Source organism: Trachurus japonicus, chromosome 12 (genome assembly GCF_045865225.1).
Source record: "Trachurus japonicus isolate A0001 chromosome 12, Traja_1.0".
NCBI lineage: Eukaryota > Metazoa > Chordata > Actinopteri > Carangiformes > Carangidae > Trachurus > Trachurus japonicus.
Genome location: NC_140918.1, coordinates 14,494,330 through 14,512,476, shown reverse-complemented (window position 1 = coordinate 14,512,476; position 18,147 = coordinate 14,494,330). Strand labels below are relative to the sequence as shown.

The following is an 18,147-nucleotide window of genomic DNA, read 5'->3' as shown; positions in this document are numbered from 1 at the left end:
CCGTGCAGCACTTTGGTAAACCTTTATGTTTTGAAAATGTGCTATATAAATCAAGTGGATTGGATTGGATTGGACTGAGTGCGTGAAAGCATGGACACTGGTACAGGAAAAGGATTCAGCTCACTGTCTTTGTCGGGACATGCTGGTTAATTTCTTTCTTTTTCAACTGACTTTGGTTAAAATTTTACATCTTCCACGCAGCCTTCAAGTCAACAGAGAAACCTCTTTCCTACTCTGAGCCTGGATGCTGGTTTGTGCAGTCCTTCTATTTGTCTATACAAGTTTATAGCAAATGTACTGCTATGATCTTAGTCTTGTCTGCCTCCGCAGGTCAAAGCTCTTCACAATGAATGTTCATTCACTTGTTCACCCACTCGTGTGGCGACAGCTGCCATCCAAGGTGCAGTATGAACATATGAACACGAATAATAAACACGTTTTTTCCCCCACTCTTGCACTTTTCAGCACTCACTTAACTCCGACAAATGAGGTTCATTTTTATTTATTATCATTTTACATTGGAAAAGCAACTGTCAGTTATCCCCAACTGTACTTCCATTCACATATTGTAGCTCTTTATTTCTAGGTGATTAATGCTTATATTCTTACAAAACAAAAAGATCTCAGACACAATCTGTACACGCTGTCCAAATCACACGCCCTCCCTTCAAACCCATCTAGGACAATTACGCTAACATGGGAGCCAAATTTTTAGTGCAGTGTTGAAAACCTGTTCACACACACATACAAAAAAGAAACAATCAACAAGTCGCATGTGCATCTGTGAGTCACATGCGTGTTAAGTGTCTGGACTCGTCACCTAAGACACAAGAGGACACGTTTAAGCAGGTGTGCATTGTAGGTAATACAAGGAAAGCAGGCGATTGAGGATAAATCTGACACAGGATCATTTCACTTGGACTGCCGTGTCTTTGAAAGGAAAAGACAGGAAATGGTTCCGTTCTGAAAAAACCAACCTTTCAAAATAAGATGTAGCGGGAGGAATTCAAGTTTTACACTCCAAGACGTTTCTCACGTGGAAGATTTTTAGTGACAATGATGGTGTGCAGCATTTTCATGGAAAATCTGGAAGGGCAACAATGAGTAGGACTCATTCAGGATAAAAAGGAGAAAAAAAAGAAAGAAAAATCAAGTACTGGGGATGAAATGTTCAGTCCCCCTCCCCGCCCATACATGTGACACATAAAGGTCCCACATTGTCCACTTTGTCACTACGTTTGCCTTCAAATATCACCAGGACAAAAACATGTTTCACAATCAAATGTTTTAAATAAATATAGCTCCATTGATAGAATTTCTTCAAAAAAATAACCCTTAGAGCAAACTCTCACACGAGAAACTGAGCACTAACCCCCACCCACCCTCCCACCCCGACCCCGACACACATACCGTAAACCCTGCAGATGTAAAAAATACCGTTGAAAAGACAGGTGTGTGTTTTAAAAACCAGCAAAGTAAGACTGACTGGAGGGATTCATACCAGGTGATAAAGAGGTGCCAAACCACAGGAGAAGAGCAGACTTTGGTAAATAAATTTTTGTTTCCATTTGATTAATTGGAGAACTTCGACAGGGATGTGTTGTCTCGAGAACATGAGAACAATTTTGTGATCACAAAGGAACTTTTTTTTTTATATATTCTGTGATCATGGAAAAATGGTCTATCAAAGTACCAAATAACACCAGGAACCAGCTTTTCGAATACAACTGGAGAACTTTCAAAATGTAGATTTTTTTCTTTTTTTGGAAAACTGTAATAAATCTAGTTTTTAGGCAATTAAAAACTTTGTACCACATCTTCAACAACAGAACAAGTCCAATCCAACTGATTTGAAAAAAAGAACAGTAATGATAATAATCATGGGTCAAGAAAACTTCTAGAAAAAAATGAAAGCCTTTATTTGGCAGCTACTTTAATATAGAACAGTGAAAATGTTTTTTACCCACCAGTCTATGATTAAATATGAACTTTAAAACTGTGTAATATGGCCCCTTTAAGAAGAGAACAGACAAACTTTAGTCCAGCCTGTAACCTACTTGACCAATTCAATGTCCTTCAGTACATATTGGCAGCACATACATACACACACACACGCATACACACACATTCTCTATCACACACACACAAACACACACACTCCCACACTCAATACTGGTAGTGTGATTCAATCAGTGAAATCTATCTGATGTGTGTCGTGGTTGGCTGCATGGTGAGTACGACAGACAGGGAGGCGGCTAAGGTGTCGATGACCATGAAGACGGCAGCCGTGCGCACCAGAGAGGTCAGAAAAAAGGGGAGCGATACAGTGAAAAGGTCCATGTCCCATTGTACCAGCTGAACGACGGGTACTGTAGCCCCTGGGTCCCCCGTTTGCACAGACGTCATCGCACCCAGCGGATGGGTGGAGGAACAAAAGTGGATGACGACAACTGTCCATGTTCGACTGTGGTCCAAAGAAGCTTGTCCAGTTCATCAACAAGACGTCTTTTTCCCCTCACATACAAAACCATAGCAGCAGGTAGAGCTCGAGGGTCTCCCTCCTCGAGGAAAATAAAGACAAAAAAACAAACAAACAAAAAACAAATAAAGAAAAAAAAAAAAACACAACAAATACCTTTCCCCGTCATCCACATGAAAAGCAAGCTATGGAGAACTACCAGTTCTGGGAAGTGGCAGATGTCTTTTTGCTTTACTCCTCTTCCCTCCTCCATCTTCTTTTCCCCCTGAATCCAAACAATCAAGCAACCAACATTGTCCTCTGTCGTTAGTCTCTTGTCAGCGATTTCCCCCGCCCCGTTTTTGCACTTAGTCCCCCGCTCCCCTCCCACAAGTCAAACCCTGCCCCCTCCCCTCCCCATCCTCCCCTCATCCTCTCCCAGGCGAGGATGAAGGCAGATCACCGCTCGGGCTCCGACTCCAGGGCCAGCACCCGCTTGCGCTCGCGACACTGCTTCTTGTGGGCGGGCCAGTCCCTCTGCTGGCACTGGGAGCCGCAGTAGCGCGCCACCTGGCAGCGGCCGCAGATGTTGAACTCCCGCAGCTGTGGACAGACGACCAACAAGGTCAGTATGGGGTGTGAGGATCGGACTGTCAAATGCTTTGTTGCCGTGATCCTAAGGTAAGAATATTACTGGATAAAACAACATGTGGATGGGATCTAGAGGTCTACTCCTACTACTACTACTCTTCTGGTGTATAAGGGTAACAGAAGAGCAGCGTTTATGTGTTTTGTGTGACCTTAATACTGTTGAAGATGAATTATATTTTCTTTTTCATTGCCCTTTATATGATAAACTGAAAGAGTCCTATTTGAGAAAGCCCAGATGAAGAATCCAGACTTATTTTGGATGTCTGAACATATGTTGTGAGGTTTTTTTAAGGAGGAGATCTATGTCCTGGCTAGATTCATACAGAACATAATATATCCCACATAAAACCATAAATTACTGTTGATTGTTTTGTATATCATGGAATCTTGTCTGTTTTTTGTCTTGTCTCCTTTCTTTTCTTTTAAGATGACATGCTAGCCATTCTTGAATGTATATACTTAATACTAAGTGTCTTATAATAAACCCATGTGGGCTGGGCACAAAAAATGTGCATGAAACTTAAAAAAACAAATCAATCAATCAATACAGTACGTACCCTCCTCTCAATGAGTGAACATGGAGGATAGTGACACTCGTAATAGGTGCAGGAGCACTCCTCTTCCTCCACCAGCTCCCCGTTAGCGTTGTAGTAGCGTGTGCGGCTCAGCTCCAGGTACTGCTCCTCCACAGGGTCGGCTGGCACCTGCTGGATGGCCAGCCAGTACAGAGACTGCTCTCTGGACGAGGAAGAGAGTACGACAACAAACGTTAGCCACGTGTTATAGAACAAAAAAATGTTGGTATGTGCCTTACAAAATGTTATACTGAGCTCTTTCATAAGTCACATGATCATACTGATCCAGACTTCCACTTCTCTTAACCAAGACCACTCACACCAGTCTGTTCCTCTCTATTGTGCAAGTGCTACATTACTTCTACTGCTTCTTTAAGAGGCAAAAAGTCAGCTCTTAACTTCTATTACTCTCTTTTAAGTAGCAGATAACCTGGCTTACTAAATCTGATGATGATCAACTCATTACACCACAAGGCTAATTTACTTACTGATGAACAAGGAAACATACAGGAACAAAGAAATCTTGTATTTTTTAAGCAAATATATCTGTTTTGCACAGGAACATCCCAATCTGGGACCTCCATAAATCAGAGTGGCTTCTTTTATAGATGAAACTGTGCTGCTACTGCTGCTGCTTGTGTAATGCTCTACATTCCTACAGATTTCAGCCTTTAGTGCAGAAGAACAAGTATAGCTGTGGTCTGACCTTTGCTTGCTGGAAATCTCCTCCGGCTTGGGGCTCCAGCCTACTGGCACCAGTCGCAGGTTGTCTAGCCGGTTGTCCACCGTCACAGAGTTGATGTGGATTACTTGAAAGCTGGGCGCGATGCCTCCTCTGTGCTTCTCCCTGGGGTCAACAACATGCATCCCGATCGTAAGTCAGCCTTTACCACATTAAAATGACAAAACTACCACAGCTCATTAAGACAATACCACTGCATGGCTTCTGAGGGCGTAAACATTCTTGTCGAAAACACTGTCAGCATTACACTCCCGATTGTTTTTAAAAACAACACAGTGTGGACCAGAGAAAAAAATGATGATCAATGATAACATTCACACATCAGCTATTGAAAAATGACAAATTGAGACATCATGTATCACTTGTCTGCTCATCCAGACATTTGTAAGGTACCAAATTGTTCCTTAAACTTTTACTGGTACTTGCACAAGAGTAATCTTAGATTGTTGAGGTAGGGTCAGCGACAGCGCACCTGCCTGTAAGGGTTCAAATTTTTCTATTTTGTTTTACTAATTGCTTCCACAGCCCCCATCTTGCAGTTTTGACAAAAAGTGGAGACAATAATGAGACATCTGGATACAGACCATTTACTTCTGGGTTTATTATAATCAGTCGGTCCCATCAAGGACAATTCCACAATAAGGATACTTGCCAACACACAGAGTTTGATTCCAGATGCTCAAACAGGGAAAAAAAAAAAACTGTTTATACTGCACCTGATTTAATGAACAAATTACTTACCAGAGCAGTTCATGCAGCGGCCTTCCTGCCCAGCGGCCTTTTCCGATGTCGAAAGCGTAGGCAAAGATCTTGGCTCCGTTGCCATCCGCATCTACCTCCATGCGTGCCTACAAATGAAATGATGTAATGGTTTAATATTGGCACCGTCAGAAAAGTGGTGAAGACAAATCTTTGTAGCAAACAACATTCAGTGATTCCTCATTGTTTACCTCAAAGGCATAGTTTTCCACCAGCGGTATGTCCTGCTCATCAATCAGTGTGTATTTTGTCTAAAAAATGAGAAAATAGAGAGAAAACATGGTTGTTGTTTTTTTTGGTAAGACTTACATCTGAAACACCCACATCATTCTCAGGAGCAGCAATCATGGTCTTCTTTAGCAAAGAGTCTGCTTGTTAATCGAACAATTGGGAAACATTTACAAGGTGCCTGAAGGTGGGGGGAAAACAAGCGCAAGAGGAAGTCCCTATAAACTTGTCAGATAACCTATTGTCAGCTTAGTGCTAGTCTGCCATCTCATAATTAATCACAAGCATTTACTACTGTCACCCATAGGCACTGACAAGTACCTATGCAAATAGTTTGACACTCTAATGAGGTTGTTAAAGTTAATAAATAAAATAACATAAATATGATCTACAAATGAAATTTGTTAATTGAATAATTTCATAAACCCAGTAGTAGGAAAATGTGAATTTTTCCAGGGGAGGATGCTCGTATACTGCAGAACCACCACCATCTCTTCTTTAGCAATGGCTACCCACAACAATGAGTTCAGTTATCAACAACCAAGGCAGCCATTTATTTTACCAACCACCTCCCCCTGCAAAATTACACTGATATGCGACTTAAGCACGTGTTTGTATATACACGTTTGCTGGTTTAATGCTTAAAAACGTATAAAACAAACGTGGTATGTTGACAGAAAGCAACAGCTACAGGTTTATTTGCCCTGCACGTGACAGCTGCAAAAAAAAAGGAAAAAAGAAGAAGGAGGGAGCATCTCTTTTACACTTCATGCAACACTTTTATGAGAAGAGACACTTGATGTAGCCGTTTTGGGGAGAGCTACCTGTCCTCTCCCTGTTGTACATGTAGGTAGGTGGGATTCACAAACACACGTGACAAGATACCAACACAGTAGCTAGCCACGCTTCACTGAGCATGATGCCACAGCTCATGGGTGGTGTGGTTGCTCACTCACATACCAAAAAGGTCGAAACATGCAATGTGACACTTTGTCTCTTGCTGCCAGACAATTGTGTTGATCTGGACCCACCGGAGTGACATCATGTTAAGTAGCCGTGTCTGTCACTCAGCAGGTGGCCAAACAAAACGGTCCATGTACCCCCCTCCTCCTCCCCTTTAGGTATGACGGTCTTGTGACACCCAGCAGAGTATTTCTTGACCATGGTGTAACGTCGCGATAAATATGTAACTTTAACGAAAACATAAACACACACATTTTTTTTTTTTTTTTTAAGTTTTGCGGGGCCACATCTGTCCAAGAGACGTGTTTGTGTGTTTGTTGGTCTTCCCGGTGCTTTGTGTCATGTCACGTTGCACAAAAGAAATCAGTTGATGGAGCATGGCGATGGCTTCCTCATTAGCGAGACACTTCACCGTGTAATCCAAATAACAGAGCCGAGCTAGCGTGGCGACTGCTAGCCGAGTCGCCGACCGTTAACGTTACCGTGACACGAACCCACCACCACCAACATCTCCGCCGTCACCGCCGACAGCGAAACAACAGGGTGTTCGATTCCCACACAACCCGACGCTGGTAGTGAAGGAGAAGCAACCCACGACTTTACCTTTGTGACGTTATTTTGCCGTTAAACGTTAACCGACAACAGCTAACGTTACATGCTACATGCTAGTTAGCGTTAGCTTCCTAGCAGAGACTGTGCGGCGGCGGCGGAGAAACAGAAAACCAGTATGGCTCGGCTCGGCACGGCCGGCTTCCATAATCCGCTCAAATGCGGCTAAAATCGTTAAAGCTGAACCACTCTCGCATCGGCGGAGGCTCGCTAACAATATACGCTGTGCGCTAAAAGCGACTCATCGTTGCTAAATGTGTATTTTCCAGTGCCTTTTGTGGTCCCCGCGGGCCCTCCCCCGGCCGCACATGGCAGTCCTGGGATCCAGCTCACCTTCCCAGCCACACGGCCGAGCCGTACGATCCCCAGCTTGAAGTCCGACATCAGGAGGACGGGCGGTGGTGACAGACAGACAGAGGCGTGGGATCCAACCGAGACGGTACTCAGGGTTTAAAACTCGCCGGGGCAGCCCCTCAGCCCCGCTAAGTCGCTGCCAGTTTGGGGTTAACCGGTCGGGTGTTCGCTGACTCCGGGTCTCTCCGGCAGCAGCCCAGCCTCGGTGACACACCGCCGCTGGCGCAGGAAAGCCGAGCGAGCGAGCTGTTGGGGGGGCGGGGCCAGATGAGCCGCTAACCACACAGCGTCCAATCAAATTCGACGTTCCGTTTTTCAGCGCCAGACGTTCGACCACGCTGTCCAATGGGAACTGGCGTCTCTTAGAACCGCCTGTTTCCGTTGCTACGTCAACATACTCTCGTGACCACTTCCAGCCATTTTCCCGCGAAATGTTTGATAGCTGGGTGGGATTATCTGCCTTTATTGAAACCTCTCTAACCGATTTATTACAGATGTGTTTTACGTCATGGTTTATGACGTTTACTGCGAAATTAGAACTGATGCAGGTCATGGCGTATGCAGCGTTTGTACATCAATATTATTGACCTGAATCGAAGCTGAAAAATGTAACATTTATAAGATTGTTCATCATTCATCTTGAGTGTAGTTATTTATAAACATTATTTAGATATGACTTTTTCCTTACATTTTTTATTTAGGCTATGTGATGTAATATAATGATGTTAGTTAGTTGACCATTTGTTGTGACTTCTGTGTAAAGCAACCTTATTACAGTTTAAAATGAAACAAGCTACTAGTGATTATGGGGGAGTTTTTTTATGTTTATATTTTTATTTTGTTTTATATTTTTGTGTCTGAATATTACTTTCTTTTTTCTTTTTTAAATATTAGCCTCTGGTAATTTTGAATCAATGTATTTTCTTTGAAATCAGCATTTACACAAACCGTTTTTCCTATAGACCAATGAAGGATGCATTCAAAACCCAGTGGTACTTGGAACAGTATAATTATCCAAGTGCATTCATCATGTGGTCACCTGCATCTTCAGTTTAAATCCCAGCACATCTGTCCCATGATGAAGATGACTTCATGGTTCAGTTATTAAAGTGCAGAGCACCACCTGGCGGTCAGGAGCCATATTACAGATGGTAAATCAGGGGCTGACTTGGGAAAATTGAAAAATGTGATTGTCTAAAAAGATGATTTTGAATTGAACGGGAAAAACAAGGCAGACTTGTGTAATCTTCAGTTATACACTCAGTAGTAATATTTTTATTAATTTGTTATCCTCTGATTATTACCAACATCCTAACAAATCTTGTGTGTTGTGTATTGTATTATTTGAACTAAGATGAAGTGTGATGATGATGATTTAATTGACATGCCCGAAATAAACAAACAAACAAATAAATAAATAAATAAATCTTATTTAGATTACACTACAGCATACAGTTCATATTCAGGAATCAAAAACACCCCTCTTTTATAATCTCTGCATGTTACTTGATACATCCACTGTTTATTTAGCATGTCATTTTTTAAATGGTTTTCATACTTATTAAATTGATATTTAAAGAGGTAAAGAATTTGCTGCAGACAATAAAACTCAGGGGATATTTTCACCTTGTAATAATGCAATTAGAAAATAAATGAAATTGTTATGACAAGTGTAATTTTTTCTTTATTTTGTTGCCAAGGAGAGGGATTCAAATGTAGGTACAGCTTTTTCTTCCAAACACTGGGAATCTTGTTCAATACATTATCTGAGCACCTGTAGCCTATACTAAATGTCATGTGTTTGTCTTCACAAAACAGCTATTCTTGCTTGTATAACAATGGTGTCTCTGTGCCTCTGCTGTTCCCATTTCAAAGTGAAATGTGTGGTAACCCACCTAAGGCATGCCACTGTTCTGTCAATCACCCCTCTCCAGTTACCTAGACGTGGAGTTGGGAGGAGTGGGAGATTAATGTGTTGTCCCTGTTTCCTACCAAACCCAACAGCAGTAAGTCTTTCATTTTAACTCAGTTTGCTCAGAGAGAGAAAAGGATTTAAAGACAATACAAAGTTAATTATTTTCAATTGGATTATTCTACTTCTGGTTTCATTTGACATTTACATAGCCTACACTGTAAAACAATTCTACTAATCTGGCTCTACCAACAGATTGTTTTGATTTCCCCATAAAAATATAATTGCAATGCCGCACCTGACACACCAACATACATCTTCAGTGAACAGCAAGACGCCTTTTTAAAACAGCAGACCAATGTTTTTAAAGTCTTCTCTCTTGAATCAAGGGCTTTTCCAGACACTGGGTGTTGTTTACCATTGCTAAACAAGATCGGAGGTGTGGTTGCTCCTCTGATCCCTGGGCATACTCATGATGAAACAGAGTATCTATCACACCTATCCACCCTGGAAAAATTGAATCATACTCTTTGATAGTTTCTATGTCTTTTGTATACAGTTTCTTTCATAATGTAGGTGACATTTCGATATTCCATTGGATTTTAATAAAATCTTATTGATGAAACATAAATTATACTATAGCCTATTAGAGACTTTTGTTGTCTAATTAGTGACACAATGTCAGTGAACAGTAGATTTACATGTGAGTCGGATGTGAATTATTGTGAATGTGGTTCAATATGATTGCCGAGACCTTATTTCACAGTTACAACCCAATCCATTTAAAGACACATTTATAACTGAGAATTTGGAGATATTGTAGGCTACTAAACTGATTGCAGCTCAACTAGACATGTTTTATTGTTTTTGACAAATATAATTCACACAAACAAACCTTATACATCCACTTAAACTATTGGAGATAGGACCATAGATTCACAGCCTACACATACAGTATCACTAGTATTGCACCTACAAGGATACAATAAATAATTGCTTTTACTATTTCTAGAAATAGCCTATACTGTATTTCTAGTGTCTTACATTGAGCAAAGTGGGATTTATGAGTGATTAATCTATAGGCCAATATATGCTGCATGTAAATATAATAGGCTAACTGATCCAAGTGGTGTTCAAAACAAACTACTATAACCAACATAGGCTATAGTCTTAAGTTACAGAAACTTTGAGTAAGAAACAAAAACAAGGAGAGAAGCTTTAAATATAATAGCCTACTTAGTATTTTACCTAAATGTGTGAGATTACCATACAAAACGACGGTTATAAACTGACGCCCAAATCAAACAAACTCCAGAAAAGCCAACCCTGTGTGTGTGTCTGTGTGTGTGTCTTCAGCTCTCTGACCTCTAGTGTTGGTGTCACTTCCGTGTTCCGCTCACCTGTTACACCTGCGTTACAGCGCTGCGCTACAGGCTGTGTAGGCGCGACTCCTGCTCAACCGGTGCACCTGTTGCCTTATTATTATTATCATTATGTCAGAGCCGGAGGAGCTGGTAACGTGCGAGTTAACATGCTCTCCGAGTGAACCAGAGGCGCTGAAAACCGGAGGGATGGATTATGACCAGCCGATTTTCTCGGTCTTGAACGGCGGTATGAAGGTGGAGGTGGGGGCGAACAACTCCTGCGACGACGGCGGCGTCGACTGTGGTGGTGGTGGAGGAGGAGGTGGTGGTGGTGAAGTAGTAGTAGTGGCCTCCCCGGCTGCGACCACCTCAGATACCGAGTCCGGGATCTTCTCCGGTGAATGTGAGCTGTGCGTGGAGCACGAGTCCGAACTGGACTGGTTCTGTGCCACCGAGCAGAAAACCATCTGCTCCCACTGCGCCGTCGTGGGCTCCTGCTCCGGACACACGGTGACCCCTCTGGCCACCAGGGTGACCACAGTCAGGGTGAGTGCAAGGAAGGAGCACTGTTTGTGCTATCGTAAATGTTTAATTTTTATGTCTACTTTTTACTGTTGTTTTCAACTTTGTCCAAGGTTAATATACTTTCATTACTAAGAGCACATAATTTTAGCCCAGGAGGGTTACTTTCACTTCATGTGACTGGGCCTGGCTTCCAATTTATAAACCTCATATACACTTGTTCACTATTGATATTGATTTCACATGCATATAACAATTTTTCTTATCAGGCCTCCTTGAAAACAGATTAATTCCCTTAAAATGAAGTGTTTCATGCTAAACCTGAGAAAGTACCCTCACTCAGTCATGTGTCAAGGGCAGCAGCTGGTATGAAGCCACATGGACAGAGTGATAACATGCAGACATAGTGTTCACATTATTTGACAGATTGTAATATTTGTACACTTGATCATTCTTTCTGGGGTGTGTCACATCTTGCGTATAGTTTTTTTCCCTCTCTGATTCCTTTGCATGGAATTTGAAAAGACTGGATTTTCTTGTTGTGTCTCCAGCTGATGATGGTTCATCCGTTGTAATGTGCTTGTTCAAAAACTGCAGTGTGTGTGTGTGTGTGTGTGTGTGTGTGTTTTCTAGAATCACCTGGTGGATGTGTGTGAGAAAATGCAACTCCAGGCTCTGAGGATTGAAAAGTTTATTGAGCAGACACTGACAGCCAAGGAGCAAAAGCTTCAGGTGAGAAACACCCACTTAATAATCACAATAGAAGACACAAGTCACCGGCTCATCTTTGTGTAAAAGTCACATGTGCTTTGCAGACGTGTGTGCGGTTTGCTCATGTAATTACTTTCCGCTGTAACAAGTCTCTTGGCATTACAGGTGCAACTAAGCATCATTTTTATTATCAGTTAATCTGCTGACTGTTTGTTTTGATTATTCACTTCATTGTTTAGTGTTTAAAACAACTGAAAATAGAGATAGCATCTTCAAATATCCTTATTTGTGTGGCCAACTGCTCCAAAAATAACAAGGGTATTTAGTTTACAATGATACAGAACAGACAAAAGAAGGAAATCGTCACACTTAAATAGCTGGAACCAAACAATACTTGGCATTTCTTCAGGATAAATAACTTATCCGTTAATAGGGTATCAGACTAAATATTTGAATATTACTATAGCACCAGAGGAAATCATCTTGCTATAGCAAGACTTTATGTGATACATTCATATTTTCTTTAAATTATTTTACGTGCAAATACCTGAGCTTAGATCTTCGTGGAGCACATTTCTTTTACTTTGTGGTTGTACATTGTTAAGTATGATAAAAATAGAAGTTGTTCACTTAGCCTACCTTGAAGTAAACATTGCATTTGCAGAGGTTGCAGAAAAGCTCCTCTTTCACTGCACTTATTAACCACCTTAACATAATGAGTGGTTACTGGTCACAGACACAGATACAGATCCTTTATGTGTAGAAAACCAGAACGCGATTAAAAAAGAAAAGTAGAAGGAAACATTTTCTACCTTCAGAACCACTTGCTTCACATCGTGGGAACTATTTGAGTGGTTGGTGAATCTCTATAACTGTACATGAATTTGCCTGCTTCTGCTTATGAGCAACAGAACCTCGGGCAGCGACATTGTTTGACCTACCAGTACCTGAAGAACTGATTTTAAAGACACCTGAATCCAACATAACTTTTATAGGTAACTACAGTATAGGAATAGGAAACTTCAGAAAACACCATTCCCTCTTATAGGATCTGACTTAAAGAGCCATTTCCAAGAAGTGAGAAAGTAATTCACTTGTTTTCATTCATAACTGAACACAACATCACTTAGTGGAAATGAAGCAGGTTGAGCAGGGTTGACGAGTAACCTTTGGAGATGTAGTCAAATCCTTCAGTAAGTTTTTGATTTCTTTTTGTTGGACCTTTTCTCACAACAGGTTCTGTGATTTCATGGCAGGAAAAGCACACTGACTGATAACATTGATAATGACTGTGCTATACTCAAATTAGACTCACATGGATGGTCATAAAGTCAGAGTATTTTAGTGATTTAAGTGACTAGTTAGTATAATTGTGTTTTATTGCTTGATTATGAAATTAAATTTAAAATCCACAGAAGGTACAGCAAGATGAATCATGAAACAATGCAACAAGTTAAAATCACCCTTGCTTGAAATGCTAACGCTAAGCTAAGTACAGGGTACAGTATCAGTAAATGCTGCTTTTCCATTGTAACTGACTCTAATGTCTCTTCACTATTTCTCCTTCTCTTGCGTTAGGCGGCGGCGAGCGGGGCGAGGGAGCAGGTGCTGGCTCAGGTCAGCGCGGCACGTGAAGCCCTGGAGGAGGAGGAGCAGCGCCTCCTGGAGGAGGTGCACAGAGAGGAGGAGCGGGTGGAGCAGTGCCTCCTCACGCAGAAAGCCCACTGGAACCAGGCTCTGGCCACTCTGTCCCAGACACGCTCGCGCTTGGTGCACACGCTCACGCACACTCCAGATGCACAGCTTGTGGTGAGAGACTGGGACAGTTGTATCAGGAAGGACTGGGGGGGGGGGGATTAAAGGGGTAGTTCAACATTTTGGCATTCGCCTATTGCCATAATCCCTATAGTCATAGGGGTTGGTTCATTACCTTTAATTATCAGTGCATAAGACAAAGTTGTTTTCAAGGCCAATGCATAGCTAGATTGGAAAGAATGTAGTTCTGGCTATGCATTTGCCCCCAAAACAACTCTGTCTCATAATGTTACATTATTATTTCATAGCGTGGTGAATGTGCAGGTCACAACTTGTCCACGAGAGCGTTTTGAGTTGTTGGATTGTGTATTGGATGAGTTTGTTGAGGCACAGGGGACCGGTACCATTCACCTAACCTTCTGCCCCGCATCCTGGGTGAGGGATCCCTCCTCTGTTGGTCACCCTGATGTTTCTCCAATTTTTCCCTGTTAAAAGGGTTTCCGGGAGTTTTTCCTCAGTCGATGTGAAGGTCTAAGGGCAGAGGATGTTGTTATGATGCCATGTGAAGCCCTTTGAGACAAACTGTTTGTAAAAAATGGGCTATACAAATAAAATGGCTTTGCCCCGCAGATCTCAAAACAACACACACCGATAATTAAAGGTAATGAACCTACTGCCAATGCCAAAATGCTGAACTATCCCTTTAAGGGATGACTGGGAATCATTGTGGGAAGATCTTTGAAGAAAAGAGGAAGTTGTGCTCAAATTTCAGTATCGTCATTATGGTCATAAATTACTGCACTATCTTAGTCCTCAGGGGCATAATCAGTTGTTTCTTGTCTCATCTTTCAGACCAGTGTCCAGGACATTGCTGAAAGGTAAGCCTGCTAGGGAGTATTATATATATTTATCTCTGATCAGGAAATACCAGGGAGGTTTATATCTCTCCTCTCTGTTTGTGTGTGTCAGGGTGGAGGAGGCAGAGGGGGTCGGGGAGCCCTGTGATACAGAGAAGCTCAACATGAACCCAGCATGCAGTGACAGCAAGCTGCTGAGAGGTCTGTGGGCCACTGCACTGCTGCTGGGGCCGAACGGTTAGTAGAGTTTTTGTTTGAGTTTCAACAGTAAATCTATCATCCTGGAGCGTTGTGCAGACACAACAGGTCCAGCAGGGGGCATATCAGGTCATCACATGCACTGGTGATGTTCATTAGCAGACTTGCAAATAATGAACATGAGGGAAAACTTCACTTTTGTAAACTCTGGTCCCTTCTTGTGCTGATCATCAGAATATTAAAGCATCTATTGTAAAATGTGATGCTGCTAGCCTATATAGTATATTTACCAGTCTAGAAGAAGCGTTGAAACACTTCTTCTAGACTGGTAAATATACTATACTGTATACTATATAAACCTGTCTCCACTGGAAAACAAAGCTCACGTGACCAACTAGCCCCTAACCTGTCTCGTCACTTAGCCTTCAGTCTGCCCTGAAGGTGTAGCAGCTCCGAGGCCAAGTTAAAACCTCTCATCTTGTAAACAAAACTATTCCTGAAGCTCTTGTCAAGCAACAGTCACAACCACCTGCTCCTGGCAAGAAGCCATATTCAGAGCCAGACGCTATACAAAGGGCTGCTTTAAAAATTGGATTCTAAGCTCCAAACATCCACCAAGAAGTGAAGAAATATCAGTTTGTTTTTTTAAGTGAAGGTAGCTATAAAACAACTTAAAATACACTAGTACAGACGGGTTGCAGGCACAATATAGCTAAGTAAATAGTAAAAGTTACAGAAATGAAAGTGAAAAGTAATACTGCACTTCATATAAGAGGTGGTGCAGGTAAACTTAATAGTTACATCACTAACAACCTATCCTATTTAATATTAGCTGATTATAAGATAACAATGTGGCCCACAGTTTTGTACTGTCTAAATAAAACTGTTTTTAATGTTGTAAAATCTCTGTAAAATAAATGTAAAAAACTGACTGAAGCTGTCACATTGTTATAGTGGAGTAGAAAGTATCTGAAACCTTTCCACTACTCCACAACACAACAACACACAGCACCAATATTGAGTTGTGTGTACTTAGTAAACTCCCTTAATTTGCTTGCTTTAGAGACACAGGAGACACCGTTTTTCTGGAGTTTGTACTATCCTGGACCTTCTTTTTTGTAGTATCTCTGGAAATACATTCATTCACATTTCATTACAAATGAAGAATTTTCAAAATGTATGAAAACATGAAGTGTGGTCATACTACTGCAGCCATTTGTGACGTCCTCGCATCTTTTTCATTCTTCCCACAGCCTATGGATCACCCTACCTAAAGTTTGATGAGCGCACTTTGAGTCCTTTGCTGTCCCTTTCTGATGACTTTTGCACATTGACCTTCCTCCCCAAAAAAGTCCGCAAGTCTCCACCTTATGACCCGGCACGATTCGACTCTTGGCCCAACGCGCTGGGTTCCCTGTCCATGTCCTCTGGCACCCACAGCTGGGTGGTGGACGTAGGCCAGAGCGGTGCCTTTAAGGTCGGCGTCTGCTACGCTTCTCTGGAACGCAAAGGCTCCGGGAATGAGGCGCGGCTGGGGTATAACTCAGAGTCCTGGGTGTTGTCTCGCTACGATGGAGACTACTCCTTCGTCCATGCAGGGAAGAAGGTGCCCCTGCAGGTGGTGAGGACACCCCAGAGGATCGGCCTCCTGCTGGACTGGCCGAGTCAGACGTTGCTGTTTTACGAGCCGGACTCTGGTGCTGTGCTACACTGTGTCACCCAACAATTTACTGCCCCGCTGCTGCCGGCCTTTGCTGTGACGGACCGCAGCATCACCATTCTGCACTGACAGACAGTCAAAATAAATGACCATAAACATGTGAATAAATGCAAGAGAGAGCCTTCCATCTAATGTAAATGTCCTCAGCAGTTAAGGATTATCCATCTTTACAATAACAAAACCTCCAGACACAGCATCAGTTTCTATTTATTCTATTTACTGTAGCTGCTGATTCTTTCTTTTTTTTTCTTACTGTTTTTAATGATTTAATAGGTTTGAAATTCTCAAACAATGGATCATATTATACAGTAGTTGTATTATTGAGACTGCGAATGATTGTTTTTTAAGAAGTTTGTGTTTTTTTAATATTATTGTTTGTATAATTAGTGTGATGAAGCTTCTGCAAGACTTGTAGAAAATATGAATTACTCTGGTTGATCCAGGACAATTGTCAATGTTATGTGGCAAATACTTAGTAAACTTGTTATACTTTGACTCTTTTTTTCTCTGACTCTGTAACAGACATTCCCATGATGGTTTTTATTATTATTATTTATTATTATTAGTAGTAGTAGTAGTAGCAGTAGTAGTTACACAGTTATTATTTGGTATTTTCTACAATAATATTTCCCCATAAATGAAAAGTTTGTCCTTTGATTCCACAGCAGGATTAACTTTTACACATTTTACACATTCAAAAACACTGATTAGACTTGAATTTGTGTTGAACTTTCTTATTTCCATTTGACAAAACTGTACTTTAATTTTTCAGCTTTTACCCCAACTGCTCCAAAAGGCAAGGGTTAGGTTAACTAGCATACTTTCAGACATTAGTGAATGTGCACAAAACGTTCCTAAAAAAAAAAAAACAGCCATATGTCAAAATTTGTATTTTGATGGAAAAGCAAACAGAACCTCAGCTACTTATCAGTATTTTATTCATACTACCACTAGAGGGCAGCAATGTACATGAAGCTTTCAACAGTGCTGCTTTCGAAGAGCATCATGACAGATCAGTGAAGTCAGCTAAATAGGTGAAAATATGACTCCAGGACCACGGATAGTTACAGTGCTGACTTCAACAGAAGACATCCAACCATCCTCCAACCCTTAAAGAGTAGTACATACTGTGCATGTCACCTGCTGAATGAATGGGTGTGATTGTAAATACCAACCTGACATTTATATTTATATAGGACACGGAAGCTGGTTATAATTATGTATCATTAACACACAGGTTCAAGTGACCTGGAACAGTGTGTTCTTCTGATACCAGATTAAACATATGAAAAGAGGTTAGTAGGCAGCGAGGTTGCCCGAGGGGAAATGAATAAATATGATTCATATGAGTAGCTTAACCAGTTCATGATCAGAGTTATTATACACTGCCCGTCCCAAAAAAAATGTTTTGTATTGGTTTTTGCAATATTTTGTTTAACTGCCTTTAGCTTTGATTGCCGTGTGCATTTGCTGTGGCATTGTTTCGATAAGTTTCTGCAATGTCACAACATTTATTTCCGTCCAGAGTTGCATTCATTTTTTTTTAATATTCTCAATGGGGTCAAGGTCTGGACTCTGTGGTCACATTAGACCACATTTCTTCCTTGAAGATGATGGTTCCCCACTATCCTTCCAGTTTTTAATAATGCGTTGGGCAATTCTTAACCCAAGTTTAGGAATCTCATCTCCTTGTTTTATTTGCTTGATGCATGATAATTTGACTCTTCTGAAACAGATTAACATCTTTTCCACAACCACATGATGTGTCC

At 41.4% G+C, this 18,147-nt stretch overlaps 2 protein-coding genes across 2 annotated transcripts; one reads left to right on the top strand and one right to left on the bottom strand.

Annotated features, from left to right (window-relative positions):
* Window positions 1–558: 558 nt before the first annotated feature.
* Window positions 559–7,776, bottom strand: zmynd19 (zinc finger, MYND-type containing 19). The gene is made up of 6 exons (XM_085793359.1): window positions 7,319–7,776; window positions 5,377–5,436; window positions 5,168–5,274; window positions 4,391–4,531; window positions 3,667–3,847; window positions 559–3,061 (listed from the first exon to the last, which is right to left on the bottom strand). The coding sequence occupies exons 1-6, from the start codon at window positions 7,367–7,369 to the stop codon at window positions 2,918–2,920; spliced, it is 684 nt and encodes a 227-aa protein (XP_085649485.1). The 5' UTR covers window positions 7,370–7,776; the 3' UTR covers window positions 559–2,917.
* Window positions 7,777–10,617: 2,841 nt separating this feature from the next.
* On the top strand, window positions 10,618–16,859 carry bspry (B-box and SPRY domain containing). Its single transcript, XM_085793358.1, has 6 exons — window positions 10,618–11,161; window positions 11,771–11,869; window positions 13,427–13,657; window positions 14,456–14,481; window positions 14,573–14,697; window positions 15,912–16,859. The coding sequence occupies exons 1-6, from the start codon at window positions 10,745–10,747 to the stop codon at window positions 16,445–16,447; spliced, it is 1,434 nt and encodes a 477-aa protein (XP_085649484.1). The 5' UTR covers window positions 10,618–10,744; the 3' UTR covers window positions 16,448–16,859.
* The last annotated feature ends 1,288 nt before the right edge of the window (window positions 16,860–18,147 follow it).